The 19,413-nt window shown below is 51.6% G+C and overlaps 1 protein-coding gene across 2 annotated transcripts in view; it reads left to right on the top strand.

Moving 5' to 3' along the window:
• DLGAP2 (DLG associated protein 2) overlaps window positions 1-19,413 on the top strand; it is a 773,688-nt gene that overhangs the window by 431,771 nt on the left and 322,504 nt on the right. For both annotated transcript variants that reach the window (XM_059156120.1, XM_059156121.1), the window contains one exon: window positions 8,148-8,180. In XM_059156120.1, the coding sequence (XP_059012103.1) occupies window positions 8,148-8,180 (33 nt within the window). The remainder of the gene's footprint in view (window positions 1-8,147; window positions 8,181-19,413) is intronic.

The raw sequence follows: 19,413 nt of genomic DNA, 5'->3' as shown, positions 1-19,413 counted from the left end.
ATATTTCCTGTAGGGCTGATTTGATGTTTACAAATTCTTTTAGTTTAGTTTTGTTTTGTTTTTTTTTCTTTATCCTGGAACATTTCTGTCTGTCCTTCCTTCAATGATATCATTCCTTCAATGATAGACTATCTCGATATAGTATTCTTGGCTGCGTGTTTTTCTCATTTAGTGCTCTAAAGATCTCATACTAGTTTTTCCTGGCCTGCAAGGTCTCTGTGGATAAGTCTGCTGTCAGTCTAATATTTTTACCATTGTATGTTACAGACTTCTTGTCTCAAGCTGCTTTCAGGACTTTCTTTGTCACTAAGACTTATAAGTTTTACTATTAGATGACGGGGTGTGACTTATTTATTTATTTATTTAATTTCTTTTCAGTGTAACAGTATTCATTGTTTTTGCACCACACCCAGTGCTCCATGCAATCCATGCCCTGTTTTTATTGATTTTGAGGGGTGTTCTGTGTGCCTTCTGGATTTTGATGCTTGTTTCATTTGCCATATTAGGCATAGTCTCTTCTATAATTTGCTCCAACATACCTTCTGCCCCCCCTCTCTTTCTTTTTCTTCTGGGATCCCAATTCTGATATTGTTTCATCTTATGGTACCACTTATCTTTCAAATTCTCCCCTCATGGTCCAGTAGTTGTTTGTTTCTCTTTTGCTCAGCTTCTTCATTCTCCTCATTTGGTCTTTGATATCACCAATTCTCTCTTCTGCCCCATTTATCCTAACAGTAAGAGCCTCCATTTTTTATTGCACCTCATTAATAGCTTTTTTTGATTTCAGCTTGGTTAGATTTCAGTTCTTTTATTTCTCCAGAAAGGGCTTTTATTTCTCCAGACAGGGTTTCTCTAATACCTTTCATGCCTTTTCAAGCCCAGCTAGCATCTTGAGAATCATCCTTGTGAACTCTAAATCTGACATATTACCAATGTCTGTATTGATTAGGGCCCTAGCCTTCAGTACTGCCTCTTATTCTTTTTTTGTGGTGAGTTTTTCTGCCTTGTCATTTTATCCAGATAAGTATATATAAACAAGAGAATAAAATAATAAACGGGTGGCAAAGACTGCAGAAAAATGTACTCCAGCCAAATCAGAAGAGATCCCAAATCAGGGTGAGAAGAAAAGGGGTAAAAAGAAATTTTAAAAATTAAAAAATATGTATGTATGTATGTGTGTGTATATATATATACTGGTGAATAGAAGAGAGCTACCCACTTGATTTTGGGTATATTTTGGTGTTTTAGAAAAAATTACCTCCCTAAAATTTAAAGAAAGAAAAAAAAATATATATATATATATACACATACATACATACATACACATATATATATCCAAAAGTATATATAATTTATATATATTTATATGTAAATTATTGTTTATATATATTTATATATATACACACACACACAAAATTAAGTGTAAACATGATGATGGGATGGAATATGATTGTAATGATGATAATTTAAAAAACTAAAGAAGGAATTGATAAGATAAGTTGGTTGGAAAAAGAAAGTGGAAAGGATTTGCTCAGGCTGGAGGCTAGATTTAAGGAATATTTTGATCTATTAGCAGAAATTATATCCCAAAGTTTTTTAGAAGAAAAAACCCAATATGTATACAAAATAAAGTTAGATATAATGAAGGATAAAAATATGAGGATAATAATGAAGGTTTAAGAAGATTTTTTTAGAAAGATATTGTTAAGATAAACTAGTTAAAAAACGTTAAAAGAGGAAAGAGCAAAAGTTAAAAACAGTAGCATAAGAAAAAAATAAAATTAGCAAAATTTACTTTAACTTGCAAGAGTAAAGAATTGCGGAGAGAGCCATGAATTCCATGCGCTGCTTTCCCCCCGGAGCTCCTCTGTTCCTGATCCGCGAGCTGGGTCCGGCCGGACTGTCTGGCCGATCTCCTGCAGGAGGCGCTGTTGCCGGGATTCTCACGTGTCTTTGCGGGAGACGGAACTGCGCCGCCCATGCCGGGGGCGGGGCTACGTCACCTGCTCCGTTCGCGCTCGGGGCTTTTGTTCCCTGCGCGCTTTCCGTAGAGTCCGGAGGACGGGAACGAAGATGGCGGCCCCGCGGTCTCCGCCGGCGGAGCTGAGAGCTCAGGCCGCTCCTCAGTGCGGCCTCGGGGATGCGCCGTCAGTCCCTCCGGTCTCCCCGGTCTCCGGCCGGCTCCGGCTGTGACCCGGCTGTGACCCGGCGCCTCTGTCTCCGGCGCGGCCCGTGTGGCGTCTGCAGACCCCGCCGGTCCCTGCCGCGCTCCCGCCCGGCTGTTCCCGGAGGAGGGAGGCGGGTCCCCGGGTCGCGTGGGGCCGCCGCAGGTCGCGGTGTAAGGTGACCCCGGGCGCAGCGCTCGCCCGTCGGCTCCGGCTGCCGCGGCCCCGCTGCATGCCTGCGCGCTCGGACGCCCGGTCCTTCCGCGACCCCGCGGGCCGCACGCGGCGAGTCTGGGGCGCGGCGTCCTTCCGTGGAGCCGCCCGCCCCGCGGCCTGTCCTCGCCAAGGTCGCCTGGCCCCGTCTGCGCGTGCGCCTCCAGAAAGCGGTCCGTTTCGTGTCTGCGGTCGCTGCTCGTCCCGTCCGTGTCCTGCCGGGTGTGCGGGCGCCCGAGCGGGTCGGTCTCCGCGGTCCTGGCGGCGCGGTTCCCGCCGCGCAGGTGACGGGCTCTGGTCCGCGTCGGCGGCGGGACGCGCGGGACGCGCTCGCACTCGGTCTCGGTCGCGTCCTGCGCGTGCGGATCAGGGTCTCCGCGACTGCGCGCCGACCGGCCGGTCCGCCCGAGGGCTCGGCCCCGCTGCTCCTGCGGGCCAGTGAGCGCGCCGTTGATGCGGGCACGGAACGCGGGGAACGCGGGGAACGCGGGCGAACTCGGGCGAACGCGGGCGAACTCGGGCGAACGCGGGCGAACTCGGAGAGGGATAATATTAGCAGGTAATAGTAGGGAATATTACCTGGGACTTACTTTGGGCCAGAAATATGTTTTCCCTTTCACTTAAACTGTTTGCATTTTTAAAAAGCTTTTCACATTAAAAGTGGGCATATGTTCCCCGACAGCTTCATTGGATACCCCTTGTCTCTGACCCATGTGTCCCCTCCCATTGCGGTATCTCCCTAGAAATAACCTCTGATGAAAAGCCACCGTGGGTCATTGTAGGCTTTGCTATCCTAGCCTTGTATGGCCAGTGCATGTCGCGGAGCACAGTGGGCTCTCTGGAGGAGTATGTGTTAGACAGATAGTAAAGAATACACTTCCAGGGCGCCTGGGTGGCTCAGTGGGTTAAGTGGCTGCCTTCGGCTCGGGTCATGATCCCAGCATCCTGGGATCAAGTCCCGCATCGGGCTCCTTGCTTGGCGGGGAGCCTGCTTCTCCCTCTGCCTGCCACTCTGTCTGCCTGTGCTTGCTCTCGCTTCTCTATGACAAATAAATAAAATAAAAAATCTTTAAAAAAAAAAATACACTTCCAAAAATAGAATTGAGAAGCCCATGGATGGCTTTCCTCTTTTTTTTTTTTTGAATGTTGGAGATTTTTCCATTTTAGCCCGCAGGAGTCCATAGTATGACCTCGTGATGACTGAGTTCAGTCGATGTACAGTCAGGTTATTTGAGCTGCTGAGTCAAGCCCTGGTCACTACCATCACGTTATCATGTGTCTGTGAAATCGTAGTGTCACGTTTCCCTATCCCAGCAAGTGTGTGGGCGAGCACATGCCTTGTTCCTGGGGATCTGTGGGGAGGGTCCCCATTGTCATGCTCCTTGTTGTTTTGGGAAGTGTTCACAGTCACGAGGGCGCCCTGGTTTTGTGGCGTCCGCAGGTCTGGCCGCCCCCAGCCCCCATTCAGAGGATGGCTTTACATTCTGCCCAGGCTGGCTCCCCGAGTGGAGCGTTTCTCCGTGCTGAGTGCCGGGAAGCCCCCTGCTGCTTTGAGACTGGAAGGACAGCCATCAGAGCGTGACCTTGGCCCTGTTAGTCATGGCCCCAGTGGGAGGTGGAAGGTGCAGCCAGTGAGTCTGGTTGGCCCGGCAGCCCAGCACCAGGCTGCCTAGTCTGCGGATCCCCCAGCCTCCCTGCGGCAGATCTGGGCCTGCTGTCCCCTTGTCTGTCTGCTCAGCCCAGCCCCCACTGAACGCGGCCTGGGCTGGGCCGCCGGCTGGCACCGGAGCCAGGCTGACTCTGCAGAATCCGCGCCGATATTCCTCACCTCCATGGGCTCTGCAAAGTGGGTCCTACTCCCAGGGATCTTGCAGTTGGCCATGCCAGGAGCCTGGCCGCCAGCCTGAGCAGCTGGATGCATGTCAGCCACCCCCTCAGTGGGCTCCCGGGGGCAGAGGATGGTTTCCATGTCGCATCCTGCAGCCCTGGCAGTCACAGAGGTGGGAGTCAGCGTGGGGGTGTCACGGGGCCCACGCGCCTTCGGGTGGGAGAGTCACTGCACGTGCGCCTGCTTCCCACCCTGGCCCAAGCCCCCTCTAAAAACACCTGCAGCGATCCACAGGGTCCACCCCAGATACAGTGCCTCTGGATTCATACCAGAGACATAGACGTGCCCTCTTCTTGGACCGAGGAAAGCAGGGTAACACCTTCTGCCAAGGGAAGGGTGGACTAGGCTGTCACTGCTCACGTCTGGAGCTTGGGGAACAAGCCTGTTCTTGCCAGGCTGCGTCTGGTTCAAGTACAGATTATGTGCACGTAAAATCACCCGGCAGAATTCTCTGTCTCATGTCAATTAGCATAAATTAGTAGAGTCTTCTCCTAACTTGCACGAGACTCCATGCTGGTGATGATGAATTCACAATAGATCAAGTTTTACTCCAGTCTGCATCCAGACTGTTTTATTATGGATGTTGTTTAGGGAAGACAGTCTGTTGTCAATCAGATGCTGTCAGGCCAGGGCCACGGATGCTCCTCTCCTTGTCACGGGGTCCATGGGTGGGAGCGAGCCTGGCATGATGGAGGGCATGAAGGTGGCAAGGATGGCCGCGGTTCTAGAGCACGACGGGCATGGACCCTAACTGCCCTTGTGGAGCCCAGCCCAGCCCTGGGCCCCGTGCTGCATCACACTCACTGTCCTTCACTCGTTCCCAGCCTGGTGGGTGAGGGTGGAAGGGGAGGAAGGTCCAGAAGGGAAAGCGCCTCCGGAGCCTCGGCTCATGGCCACCGGGAAGAAGCCCGCAGCATAGCCAGCCCGACCTCACCAGGCCCTCAGCCTCCCGCGCGGGGCGAGCTGCTAACCTGCAGCGTGGAGCGTCTTCTGATGGCCGTGTCTGCGATCCCAGCAAACTGGGACTAGCTTTGACCCAGCAGTCCTCTGTGTGCCGGGGGGTGGGTTCCCTCACCCTGAAACCTTCCCTCCTTCTGCACTCCAGACTCAAGCAGGTAGAGTTTGGGTGCTCCTGGGGGTCACTCACCTCATGGCGGAGTTGGGCTCCCCAAGGATGCTCCCCAAGGACGCACGTGCTGTAGACAATGGGAGAACCTCACTCTTCCCTGATCGTCCTGCAGCCTGGGGCGGGAGGCTCCAATGGACTTAAGGGAAGTGCAAGGTGACTCACTTAGAACGCAGGGAATGTTGGTTTCTCAGCTGTGATCTTGCTGGAAATAACTTAAGGATAAGGCCTGGAGCCATTAATGGTGGACTCAGAAATGACATTTGCACAAGACCTGGACTCTAGAGAAGTTAACATGCCGGTGGCCAAAGGGACACCTTTCCCCAGACTCCTGGTGCCCTCTGACCCACAGATTTTGAGTTGACCAAAGGTTTTAATTCCTGTGCTCTAGGTGTCACTGTGCTTTGAACCTGGTGGGTGATTCTGACCATATCCCGCCTGCGGTGGGGATTGGACGTTCAGAGAATCCTGTGTCTGTGGGTCCGTTCTGGTGCAAATTTAGGTTAGCCCTTCACAACGAGTGGTAAAAGCCCGTTTCTGATTTACCTCCTGCTCCAGCAGCCTGGTGTTGGGTTCTGGTCCCATGTAGGGGCAGGGGTGGACGGTGGTCTTGGCTGAGGTGAGCTGACAGGTAATCTGGCTCTCCTAAGTGCGAGACTCTAAAGTCATGGCTGCCCCTCCCCAAGTCTCCTTCCCCAGTTCTGTGGTCCACTGGGGAGACCTGAGCTGTCACCTCTTTCTTCCCCGTAGACACACATGCCTCCCGGAGTCCCTGGGAGCAGTTCCGTTTCTGCTCTATGCTGTCACTCTGAGGAGAGCCAGGGCTCGGGACGCTGCCATCGTGTGGCCTCAGACAGATCCCTTAATGCTGACAGCCACAGTGGCGACATCCACAGAGGGGGTGACGAGGGGTTCCCACCACTGCCTGGAATGCACTCTGCATCGTACGCATAGTGACCATGCAGAGGGTGGACAGTGCTGTATCTTCTGAAACCCAGAGCAGCACAGGGGCCTTGGGCATTGGAGTGAGCTCCTGGGATGTCGCTGTGTCCCCAAGTGAAAGACCCTCATTTTTGTTTCCTGTAGACCCTCAGTTGGAGGTGGTATGTGCTGGTGGCTTACCTGCGCTTTGATGACGGATGCCAGCCATGGACGTTGCAGGGTTGCACCCTTGTTTGGTGCTGTGTCCACTGCCCCCCATCACCGCACCCCCGCCTCCATCCTGGACCGTGTCTGTGTGCTCCCTGGACTGAGCTCTGGCACGGTGTCAGAGGACGCAAGCTCCCATGCACCCAGTCACACTCTCTTCTTCAGAACCTATGGGTCCCCGTTTTCTGGCCTCACCCACTTGCAATGCAGAGTCGTTGAGCCCTGGGCTTCACTTTTGTGCATCAGAGAGTAGAGGCCCGGTCAGTCCAGCTCCACAGCTGGAGCAGACACTGAGCTCGGGGCCTGTCGGGAAGGGCCAGCACAGTGATTTACCCCCTGATATGATCAGGCTGATGTCCAAGAAGTCAGATGAGTTCCAAGTCCACTTTGTTTTAAAGGACAGTTCTGCCTTCTCTGCCACGTCCGTCAAACCCCTCTGTCCCTCATCTGCCTCTGCCCACGAACCCACATATCCCTGCTGGGCGGGGTGAGTGTAGATGCTCAGGCTCCCTCCCTGTCCCTGCCCAGCCCCTCCTGGGTACCAGGCCATCCCACTAAAGAAGCACTAACTTCCCCAGTCCTCCTCAGAAACCATCCTTGGCTCCTGATTTTATGTGAGTCTGAGCTCCTTCTGTAATTTTCGGTTCCCCCCCCAAACTGTGCATGATGTGTTCCCCCCACCACAGGGGACACCAGCTCCCACCAGCTTGTCCTCCAAGCACACTTCCGTGCCTGTCCTCTGACTGCGGTGTTGGCCTCCCGTCTTTCTCTCTATTGAAAGTCCTACTTGTTCTTCAAGACTCAGTCCAGATGCTGTCTCCTCTGTGAGCCTGTTGCTGCTCCTTGGGTTTGGAGGAGGAGGCTGGCGTTCCCCTGACTGCCTGATGCTGGCCACCTGATGGGCTGCTTGAACCATTTGTCGCTCAGCTTCCCATCCCCACGTGGAGGATGCCAGTGTCCCCTGCTAGTGTCTAGCCCCTGCTAGAGCCCCAGGGGCAAGTTGTCGCAGAGTGACGGACGTGGCCCCAAAGTCTGACTTCTTTTCCACAAAGAATATGTATCTTGGAAGGCATTGCACTTGTGTTTACTGCTGTAATTTTCTGACGTGTTGGTGAGTGCTGCGACCCCCAAACACCTCGGTCTGTCCTGCTGAGTCTGACACAGAGGGACGGGTCTGTGTCCCGAGGACAGTTCGTACTGGAGGATAAGATCATCCTTTTGCTCATGCTTGTTTGTGCCTGAAAGCAGATAGAACAGAGTTGTCATCAAAGTAAAGGTTTATTTACTAGATTAGGTGATAAAATTCACCATTGATTTCGGCTAAGTTGGTTGTGTTGGGCCGTACACAGCCATGAGAACGTGCAGTGTGTGCACGTGCCTGTGACAGAGAACGTCAATTTACTAAAATGTATGAAATATTTGCTGAGGTAGGTTCTCTGCAATGACATTTGCTCAGATGCGGGGTTGGCTGGCCCAATACCCAGAGGGCTGCTGTGTCCATGGGCTGGGTGGACAGTGGCAGTTGGCATCCCGTCCCTCCAGCTGCTGGGGTGCAGTCTGCAGCCGGGACCTCTTAGTAACAGCCTCTCTCTCCTTCTGTTTGCAGAGTCCCAGTGCACCCTCTGCGGGGAGCCGGAAGGTGAGTGTGCTGCCTCTCGTGGGCACAGCGGGGGCGCTGGGGGGCGACGGCGGTAGGCGGGTCCGAGGGCACGTCTTTGTGGTGTTTGATGGAAGATGGGTAAAGCCACCCGTGTGGTGTGCGCGGTGAGCTCTAGGCAACACGGGGTCACTGCTAAAGGAACACTGAATCACAGCCAAATTCCACCCTTTCCTTTTTGTTTTAGATTTAGAAATTTTAATCAGGTTGTTCCAGGTAATAAGTGGTGACATTAAAAATATGTATTTCTTGGCTTTAAAAATATCAGTCAAAGCGCTGATGGACCTCGTATGAAGTAAGACCTCAGAAAGCTATCCTGTATTGTTAATGTGCAAATCTGAGGGACATAGCAGGAACTGTGCTGGTCCTCGGTGACATCAGACAGTGCACAGTAGCTCAGAATCCATGCGTCTGAGATGCTGTGAGAAGTAGAGCTCCTGAATGATTTAACTATATTCCAGGGTAGTGAGACCCAAAATCTGTCCTATTTCTCAGAGTCACAGTAGGGAAGATGAGGGCCTGTGGTTGGGACGTAACCTCCATTAACGGGGGCTCTGAATTTCTCTGAGTTTTGATTTTCGGCGTCCAAGCCACTGGCTGGATTGGTGGCCTCTGGAGGCCAGGATCCCAGGATGCCCAGATGTGAATGGCTCGTGTGTGCACCGTGCCGCACAGATGTCATCGCATTCCCCCAGAGATCTGTACCCATAAGATGAGAGCGAAGGTGACTATTGGGGTGACCTAGACATTCCATCAAACACTGTTGCTTGCACTGTGGGTCACTAAGTCCTCGCCCTTCTCACCGTGACGTGTGCGGACCACACCGTGCATTGGTACGGCCGCGGCAAAGCACAGTAACTCACACCGTGCGGGCTGCAGGAGAGCCGAGACCCCAGGGTTCCCAGGGTCTGGGAGTGGAGGCCACTGGGAGGGCTTGCAGCAGCCTCCTGACCCGGAGGGTTTGGGGTGCCCGTGGAGTTCTCCGGCCTGTGTGTGTCCTCCGGGCATTGGGCATCTTGTTCTTTATTGTTGTGGTATCTTCCATGTCTGCCACACACCGGGACGGGGCACCTCGCGCGCTGCTGTCCTGTGCAGTTGTCTCTGCTGTGCCCACATGTGCTTTCTGCTGGAGCCTTCAGTGCGCTCAGGCCCTGGAGAAATGCCAGAGCCCCTGCCTTGTGCTTGAACCCCATGGCGTCCCACTTTCCCGCCTGCCTGTTCACAAGCGTGTGCTGTCTGCAGAGTGTGTGTGTGTCGCGTGGAGTCTGGGTCTTAACGGTCTGCTGCCCCGCGCTGTCCTGAGAGGGCAGATGAGGTTCCAACAACTCAGTATGGCCTGTGCGGTTCGGTGAGGCTGCGGCATGAATCGAGGTGGTGTTACCTGGGGAGTTCTCCCTCAGGGACAGGTGTTTGTGTGTTCCTGCAGGCACACCCGTGGTGGGACCCCGCCACTGGCCCCCACCCACGCAGGGGCAGGGCTGCAGCCTGCGCCCCCCCACCCCGGGGACACCCCCGACCCAGGTCCTGAGCCCCCAGCCCCGCCCTGTCAGATGTCATGGCTGCGTCCGCCTGTCCTGGATAGTGGCCAGCACGGCCCCCGCGGCCTGCTCTTGCTCGGCGTCCGCATCCCAGAGAATCAGCCCCACACCGAAGGTGGGAGAGGTCAGAGAAGATCAAGAGCAGTGCCCTGCTTGTTCCGGGGCAGACCAGGACGCAGACGTGCACAGCACGCTTTACTCAGGCAGAGAGCTGTCCTGGCTGTCCACGCCCAGGGGCCCGTGGGGGTCGGCGAGGCCGAGGCCCTGTTGGCAGGCCGGCGCTTTTCTACCTCGCTCTGAGGCTCTGCAGCCAGCCCAGGGCTTTCAGATGTGCATGTGTTGTTGCTCCAAATAAGAGGAAGGCAGGAAAAATTTGAAGGCTTGGTCTCAGCTGGGCTTTATTTTTTGAAAAGCACTACCATGCATATTCATACATTTTTAAATCATTTAAGTAATTAGTCTAAGTGAGAGCTGCCTGGTGCAGTGAGTGGAATCTGAAATCAGTTGTTTTGTTCAGTAATTTCTCCAGCAGCTTCCATCAGTTAACTCATAAAGGCCGTGGCACAGAAAGGATCAGAGCCGGAGGCCGGCCCACTAGGCAGGCTCCGATCCCCGTGCCTTGTGCTCATTCCCCGTGCCTTGTGCTCATTCCGTCCGCAAGGTTAAGGCATCAACTCATTAAGCTTCTCTCTTCTTGTCAGAAAGCTGTTAACAGTCTTTCTCTGCTAAACCAGTGAAGTGGGAAACACCTATTTGCATTTTAATGACTCGTTCTCTTGGAGGGAGCTAGGTCTTCCTTACAGACTGAATAATTAGCATTGTCTCCAATGATGATATCCGTCAGCCGCGAGCAGAGGAGCAGAGTTTATGGGTGCTGGAGACCTCAGCGTGCTCCGAACGAGGACCCTGCAGAGGTGTGGCGTGTTTTGCAGAGAACGTGAATGTGTAATCACACCAAACGTGTAGACGGTGATTTCCGTGTGTGGGTTTGCTGACGCTTTCCACCTTGCATGGGCTCTGACAGCTGGATGACTGTGACTTTGAGAGAAAAATGTTTAATGAAGTTTGTGGCTACTTGTTGGTGTCTTTCTTCCCCCTAAGAATGTATTGACGGTACCTCTGAAGGGGGCGGGGCTCCAGGGGGAAGCCTTGTGGCTCAGACGGACTCACCTGCCAGGGGCGGGGACGCACTCAGCAGAGCGCTCTGCCCGCCTGGAGATGAGAAGAACCAACCACTTGCAATCTCCTAAGAGCCTCTTGTTCTAATGGTTTGCTACAGGGCTTCGCGTGAGACTGCCTCAGTGTGTATCGTGTTCTTTGTGGTTCTTGTCTTCCAGACGATACTGCCTAGTGACAAGATCACTTAGCTAGTTTATCTTGACACTGCAAAGATCTCGGGAGGTTTCACGTGTATCAATTTAATACAGGAAAATAAATTAAGAGTGTATGAACCTTTTCAAACTTTATTGGCAGATACATGACGGCACTTGCTTTTTAAGTAGACCAGAGGGCGTGTTATGGTTGAACCACAGATGTCAGTTCATGGATATGCCTATTTGTGTACATTTTTATGGTTTGATTTGCCCTCCCAGCAAATAGATTTTCTAATGTGGGAAGACAGATGATGGTGCCTGGAAGGCTTAGGAAAACTGGTTTGAGATCCCCTACAATGTAATAGCAATGTCTTACATCTATGCGATTTAACCCAGTTAAAACGAAGGAATAAAATAAGCTATTATAAATTTGCTACAAAAGAGTAATGCTACAAAAATGTTAGGATGGATTTTAGAGTGAAAGACTTTTTGTGATAGATGCCTAGACTACTTCAGAAGAAATGGTCTATTTATGAAGGCATCAACATATATTGGGAGCATATGGAAGTGTTATTTGTTGAAATTCTGATGGCAAAACAAAATTCAAGTTCCAAAAAAATCACAAAAAGGTCAAGATAAGAGACTTTCATTTTAAATCTATTTTGGTTTGGTTTTGGTTTTACCTTTGATCATTCTGGACACAAGTTGCATACTGCTCTTCGAATTTGGGGCAGACTCGTGTGTATCACTACAAACAGAAGGAACCTCAGCTACCTTTTCTCTTCCTCACTCAAGAGTGAGGGAAAAAGTGGCAAATGTTTCCTGTATTTATTAGCATTGTGTTTTTGATTTTTTTAATGCAACTTTTGAAGATTTTCCTCACAAACCAGTCTAAACAAGGTACAACTTCCACACTGTTTCTCTCCTTCACTGGGTAGGTACCATCCTGAGATGTTAAGATCTCTCAGCAGTGGGGGAAGAGTAGGAAGACTGCTTTGTCAAAGCTGGGCATATTGGGTTTGGGAAGAAGCCTTTCAGCCCCACCTCTGCTTTCACAGAAGCCGAGGGCGTCAGTGCCTCACCTCCAGCTGCTGCCCCCTCTTGTTGGGAGATCAGACCTCGTTAATTACATGCTTTCGATAAAAATGGTCTTTTCTGTTTGCTATTCTTGGAGGTTTGTGGTAGATAACCAGCATTTATTAAGTTCTCAACATGTGCCAGGCACTCTAGAAAAAATTAGTGTTGCTTAGGAACTGAAGAATTCAACCGGCTTTTGAGAAAAAACAGAGTTCCATTCCAGCCAGTCTGTCTTCGGGGACCTTAGAATGGTTGGTGTTTTCATACAAATCAGAAAATACTGTGTAGGATACAAGAAGGAAAACTGTTGGGTCTTAAAAGACCAGGCTGGAGGGCATCCGAAGGTTCTGTTCCTCCCACTGTAAGGTCACAAAACTGCTGTGTGTCACGGTTGCTTTCGGTGCAAACCCAAGCTTGAGTGATGGAAAGGCAATCCTCCAGGTTCCCAGAATGAAGAAAGACATTCAAACCAGAGGAAAGGCAGGACTCAAGGCCACAGTGGCCCTTGAAACTTAAAACCCAGACAGGGACACAGGGATGTTGTGAAGTGGGGACACTCGGGCAGGTATGGGATGTGGGAGCCCCTGTACCTGCGGGACGTGCTGGGAATCTGCCCCTGGAATGAAACCCAGAATCTCAACATGTTTTCCCATATGTGAGGAAAAAATTAGAAAGCACTTGAGCAAGAAAGTTAAAGGAAGCCGATTACATTGCCAGGGTCATGGGTAGAATATAAAGTCACCAGCAAGAAATGCACACTAGAGGCACGGGTGTGAGATCTGAGTTCCCCTCTGCAACCTGTGTGTTGCAGAGGGACCATGTGGTAAAATGAATGTGAAAATTGTTCCCAAAGCAGTTAGGGCACCATCAGAACCCAAGGGCTGCGGCAGACTCAAAATCACACATTATCTACAGAATCTCTGACTATGTAGGACTCCCCCTTTCCTAAAACAGGCAATAAAAGATTATAACCCACAGAAAGACATTTCAAGGGGATGAGAACGTGTGGCAGAAGAGTAAGCGAGCACTAGAAATGGCGGCTTGCGCAGGTGCTGAGCGCGTTGGCATTACTGCCTCGGTGTTGAAGAGGAAAAGAAACCATAATGAGATAACTATCTAGTACGACAAAAAGACAGATTAAAAAACAAGCAGCATATCCAAACCCAAGAAATGTCATTTAAATTCATGACTGTGTCCATCCACCATCAAGCAGAGTAGACAGAGCTGAACAGAGAATGAGCAAACCAGAAGACAGCTATGAGGATATTACCCAGAGTTTTGCATCCGAATCCCAACGGTGTTATGAGACATGAATGAGAAAGCATGGGGGACGGCCCATGCCAACACAAACCCGTGTTTGCAGATAAGTGACACTGCGGGAGACAGAGGACAGGCATTGCTTGGAGGGAAGGGCTGAGATTTTTTGTTTTTTTTTAGAACTGAAGAAATTTGTTGTGCCTTTTCTATCTAAAGACTCTTGATGCTAAAACCAAGTAAATAAAAATACGTGCACATCCAATTAAATGAAACTGTGGAATATAAGAGACAAGTAATCTTAAATATCCCCAAAGGGAATGTGCATATTACTTACACTGCAGTGACTCCCAGAGGCGTCTCCTCATCCACACAGATGCCGGAAGCCTTCGGAATAAGTCCTCAAAGTTGCTGAGAAGCTGCGGGGCGGTGGGAGGGTCGGGTACGGAAGCAGCATGTGTTCAGTGTAAGGTGGGATGGAAGAGAAGGAGAGACAGAGAAGGAGAGACAGAGACAGAGAAGGAGAGACAGAGACAGAAGGAGAAAAGGCTCAGGTAACACAGAGTACAGTGTGGAAATGCACTCGGGATCCTTAGAAATAAGTAGTCACTATTCACTGAACAAAGAATACTGACTTTAAGAAGCGAAAGCCATCATCTACTTTAGAATAGACTTGCAATATGGAAGCAAGAAAATAAGCAGGATTGCAGGGAGAAACTGACAGATCCCAGAGCCCGCTGCAAAACCCCTTATCTCCACGCACAAGGTGCTGCTGGGTGAGCCGGTCACAGCAGGCGGGGGCAGAGGACTCTCAGAGCGGCTCCTTGGGTCGGGGCGTCCTGGACGGGAGCACTGCCTGCCATCTGCGGCGGGACTCTGGCCAAGTTCCCGAAGTCTACCTGATCACTTGGCCACAGATCTTTTATACGTGTGGCTTACGTGGCATTCCAGCAGGTGCTTACACAAACAACCCGAGATTTATTGGAAATATTTGTAGAAATCTGGACCCTTTTGGTTTCAAGATGGGCAGAGATTCACTTGGACCATGTTCTCTTGACGGGGAGGGTGTGAAGCAAGAAGAAGGTTCTCTGTTCTTCCCTTCCTGGGGTCCCCAAAAGAGAACCCAGCCTCCTTGCTCAGCAGTTAGAGCCAGCTGTGAACATCTGCTCCCAGAGCGCCCGTCAGATTGTATTGTTTCCTATTTCCAACGCTGGCAGCGCCCGTCCCGGCCCACCACCTGCGCCCCTCATTCAGTCTTTTGTAAACACCACACCTTCCCTTCTTGCCCACATGGAGCCACAGTCGCACATGCCCCTGTATTTGGGTCTCCATCTGGGAACTTAGGACTCTGTGAGTACGCTCTGGACTTAGAAGGATTTACTGCAGTGTGACGGGCACAGGAAAGGGGTTAGTGCATGGGGACCGCATGCGTGTGTGTGCCTGTGCGTGTGTGTACATATGCACATGTCCCTGTGTGTGCATGTACACATATGTGCCCATGCATGTATGTGTACATGTCTGTGTGTCAGTATATTTGTGTGTGTACATGCACGTGCATACCAGTGTATGTGTGTATGCATGTGTCTCTGTGTATGTGTGTGTGTACACATGTGTCTGTGTGTCTGAGCCTGTGTATATGTGTGTACCTGTGTGTGCATGTCTATGTATGTATGTGTGTCTCTGTGTATGTGTGTAGGGCACATATACATCTCTCTGTGTTCATATACATATGTGTGCAGGTATATGTATGTACATGTACACATGTGTTTTGTGTTTTTCGTGTGTATCTGTATATCTGTATGTCTGTAGTGTGTCTGTGTGTGCATGTGTGTGCGTGTGTGTGTGTGTGAGGTGAACACAGAAGGGACAGGAGGAGTGGCTTACATTTGTTATCTCAGCAGACGTTAGCGTTTGCACGGCTGGGAGCAGAGAGGACATGTAATACTTTTTATTAAAAATAGGAAGTCCAAGAATAGACTTGCAGAGTCAGCCAGGTCCCAGCTGCTGATGAGCCCTGTGACCTCCCATCAGAGACCCTGTGTCACACCTTGTCCTGCACTCCTCCCACATTCTTCCCCTGCGGATGCGCCTGGAGCGCGGGGTTCTTCAGGCCTGCAGTGGGGCACCGTGAGCCGAGGGGCTGCATTGTCCTTGTCTGCATACCGGGGTCAGCCAGCCCTGTACGCATCACAGCTGTGTGTTTCTGAGCCAGATGCATAAAACTCACCATCCAGATACCTGGTCTCATCACCAACAAAGGCAGTTTTGTCAGCCACACTTAGAATTGGGGGTGAGGCCACAGCCACTGAACATGACAGAACAGAGTGAGGATGGGGTGAGTTGCATGGACCATCTGGTGTCTGAGACGCGGTCACAATCATACCTTCATGCGGAGTGATATAAAACGCACAAGTAAACCCTAATTTGCACATTTCAGAGTTTTGGCTTATCCGGTGTTTGAGATTCAGGCATTGAGCTAGCATGGACGCGGTTTTACCTCATTCATGTGCTCAGGGAGTAAATAAAGGCTCTGGGCGTCTGGCCGCCGAGAGTCTCAATACCAGGGTTGAGATTTAGTGTGTGCAGGTCAAGTACCGTCTGTTCTCTTGTTGCCGAACCCGCCCCAGTTCGCCGCACCCTGAAGCCAATTCGGGAGCTGGAAGGACGAACGGAAGGCGCGCGGCCGAGTGCGCAGAGGAGGAGGAAGCCAGCGTTCCTCCTGGAATTCATGATAAGCTCCTTTTCAGTCCTGAGGAAGGGCTGACGAGAGACACTGCGCATGAGGACAGCATCTGACATTGATCTTCTGGTTTGACATTGTGATACTCCAGCAGCAGCCACGCTGTCTGGTGAGGTGGGCGTGAAACGCCCCCGACGTGATGTCTTTGGGCTGGTGTGCTGCGAATTACGCATCCCAAAGAGAATCTGTCCTACCTCCCGAAGCTGCGGGAAGGTAGAGACACCAAGGCCTTTTATTTCTTGATAACGAAATGTCTACCCAGAAGTTAAATGATCTCAGCTCATGACTGATTTTCCTTGAGTTCTAACCCGTGCTCTAGGCTCCCCTCTGGCACACGTGGTAGAGATGCTTTGGGGAGGTGTCTTCTGCACTGGCCGGTACCAGCACGTCCTAGGGACAAGGAAGCCTCTCTCTCTCTGGGGGAGTGAGTGCCTCAGGCCGATGGCCCATGTAGACCTGCTCCTGGTGGCGGGGGTGACCCACAGAGCCGCAGCGAGGCCCTGCTGTGGGCCTGAGAGTGGTCAAAGGTTCAGCCCAATTGGGGCTCCCAAGGAAACCCATGTTCCCCATTCTTCTGCCCTGCTGCTGGCTCCCTTCCTGCTGGGGAGGGCATCTGTCCGCGGTGTTTCCCAGAGAAGGGGACCGGAGCCCAACGTCAAGACCGTGACCTCCCTCGTCCACCCTCCAGTGCTGTAGTCCATACGTTTCACTGGGTTTTAGATATTATATGTCTTTTTAAGTGGCTGAAAGAAAGGAGAAATTTTTCACCGAAAGCCCATATTATGAGTAGTGATACATGTTCATAATTTTGCTTTTTCTGATTATCGCATCTCGTTAGCACTGTGAAGAATCATAGACGCTTGGGGTTTTCACAGCATTGACCTTCCTGGGCTGGCCTCTGAGGGTAGGATCGGGCACGTAATTCGCGGGTGGGCCCCACACCCGGTCGTGCTTTCTGGTGCCCAGCGTGGGCGGTGGATCTGGGAGTCAGCGCGGGTGTCTGAGCCTGCAGAGAGGGGCTGGGGCTCTCAGAGCAGGAGGGAGCCCGTGCCGGAGTAGGCAGGGCTCCTGAACCCACACAAGCAAACTGGATCTAGGGCCTTTTCTCTAATAAAATAAAAATAAAAATAAATGACCCATAATTGTCTCTTCATGGGGCTGTTGAGAGGCTCCCATGGAAGAAATGGCGAATCTTAAAATCTGTGTTCCTGGGCCAGGAAAAGGTTGCAGGAAAGGCATCAGCTATTAACGTGTGATGGACAAGAGTTTCCCCTGTCCTGTTACGTTCCCACAGAGTTCCCATCCCATAGCCTTATCCCCACTTCGACAGGCCGCTTTGCCCTCGGAGCTCAGCTTGCAGCTGACCATTCAACGAAGCTGTCCCCCGTGGAACAGGGGTTGTTTTACAGCTTGGAAATCAGAGGGGCTTGTCTCAGTGAGATGGGGGACAGGGTGCGGGCCCCTCGGATGGACGCACAAGTCGGGCTGCTGGGAACATCACTCTCCGAGCTGGAACTGACAGAAAGGTGGGGCACGCCTTCGGCCGCTTCAGTGTGCATGACTGTGCATCGTCACAACCGTGTTGACAACTGAGATACAAAATCACTGGCTTTGCTTTAGAAAACAGTTTTGAAATACACGTCTTCTTGTCTAGACTCCTGCCTCACATCCAAGATGACCGAGTTTCTGGGGAGAAACAGACGCTCTGAGTCCGGTAGGGACGTGGGCATCAGAAGCCAGTGACCCGGCGTCTGTGGTTCATCAGAGAAGCAAACCCTATGGGCCCAGGGTTCGCACCTCAGACTGTCCACATGCAGGCAGACGCCAACACCGAGGGCTTCGCATAAAGGGGCTGGGCTTTTCTGGGTACGATGCATGTACAGGAGTTTGGTTTCCATGGCACCGTGCATCGTTGACCTGTGGTTCCGTGAAGCTCACGTTATTAACGTGCGGCGAAGGAGACAGATGGAAACGGACTTCCTGTGTTGAAACGGGGGATGACCTGCTTCCCGTGACGCCGGCTCATGCCCTCCCCCGTGCCTTCATGACGTCTGCGGCGCTTCATTTTGGCAGAATAACTATTCCCGGAGTAAACAGTAGTAAGTTATCAATTAAATGAACCAGTGATAAACGTATAAATGAAATGTGTGAAAATGTTTAAAAAGACCACAAGTTGAGAATACAAAATTAGAACTCAATGGCTCTCTCCCTGTAGGACCCGTCGGTCTTGAACAAATCATGTAGCGTCACTGAAACAAAGTTCTCATCTACAAAATGGGTACAGTAGTGCCCTCATTTCTATTCAGGCAGTCTTGGAAATGACCGTGTCTGGCGCGGTGCCCGGTCCGGGGTAGAGACGCGGGCGCGTGTTGTATTTCCCTGCTCATGTTTCTGCTCGGTTGTTGACTCTCGGTCTCTGGTTTTCCGTCAGGCGTTGTTCTAGGTGTGGGAGAGGTGCAGAGATGTGCATCTAAGAAAACCGGAGAACTGCAGCAGCAGTCGTGACAAGTGGCTGTACTGTCGCGGTGCTGATGATCAGTGATGTCCCACGAGCAGTGGTTCTCCCGGGCAGTCAGACCTGACGTAGGAGTGCTCTCTAGACGGGGCTGCCTCGGCTCATAAGGCGAGGAGGCACTTTGGGGTAAGAAGACAGGAGTCTTGGGAGAAGTAGCCAACAGCTTTCTCCTCGGCGCTCTGACAGTTCCCTGCCCCAGTGGGAAGTCAGAGCCCTCCCCTGGTGGCTGCGTCACGGCACCTGCTGTGTCTGCGTGAGCGCCCGACGTGTGGTGGGAATGCAGACGCCTGTTATCTTGCTGTCGGGCTCCGGCTCTGCTGACCGGCTGACGGACTCAGGGAACAGTGCAGAGCAGAAACTTGCCAGATTTGTTACCCTGGTCCGTTGAAGACCAGAGAGAAGAGCAGAGGCTCTCTGCACATGCATGGGCCCGGTCAGTCCCTGCACCACTGCCGTCATGAGTGCTTGGGTCGGGGTTTAGGGACGAGGTGACAGAAGAAGGACCTGTCGGGTCACGGTTTGTCTTAAGCAAGGGCTCAGCGACTCCCTAGTATGATGCAAATTCCATTGAGTCCTTGTGGGAGTGATTCGGTGGGAATACTTGGGAATGTGATTAAGAGTAATCAGAGAAACAAAGTCAGCCAACAAGGAGGAACGTGCCTGAGCACTGACAGCGGTGCCTGGCCTGGCTCTTCTAAGGCACATGCTGCTGAGTGCTCCTGAGTGATAAAATCAGAATTGTGTTATTCTTCTCCGTCTTCACAAATTCTAAGATAGT

Source organism: Mustela lutreola, chromosome 18, assembly GCF_030435805.1.
Source record: "Mustela lutreola isolate mMusLut2 chromosome 18, mMusLut2.pri, whole genome shotgun sequence".
NCBI lineage: Eukaryota > Metazoa > Chordata > Mammalia > Carnivora > Mustelidae > Mustela > Mustela lutreola.
The sequence above is the reverse complement of the archived record's forward strand: the minus strand, read 5'-3'. Positions and strand labels throughout refer to the sequence as shown.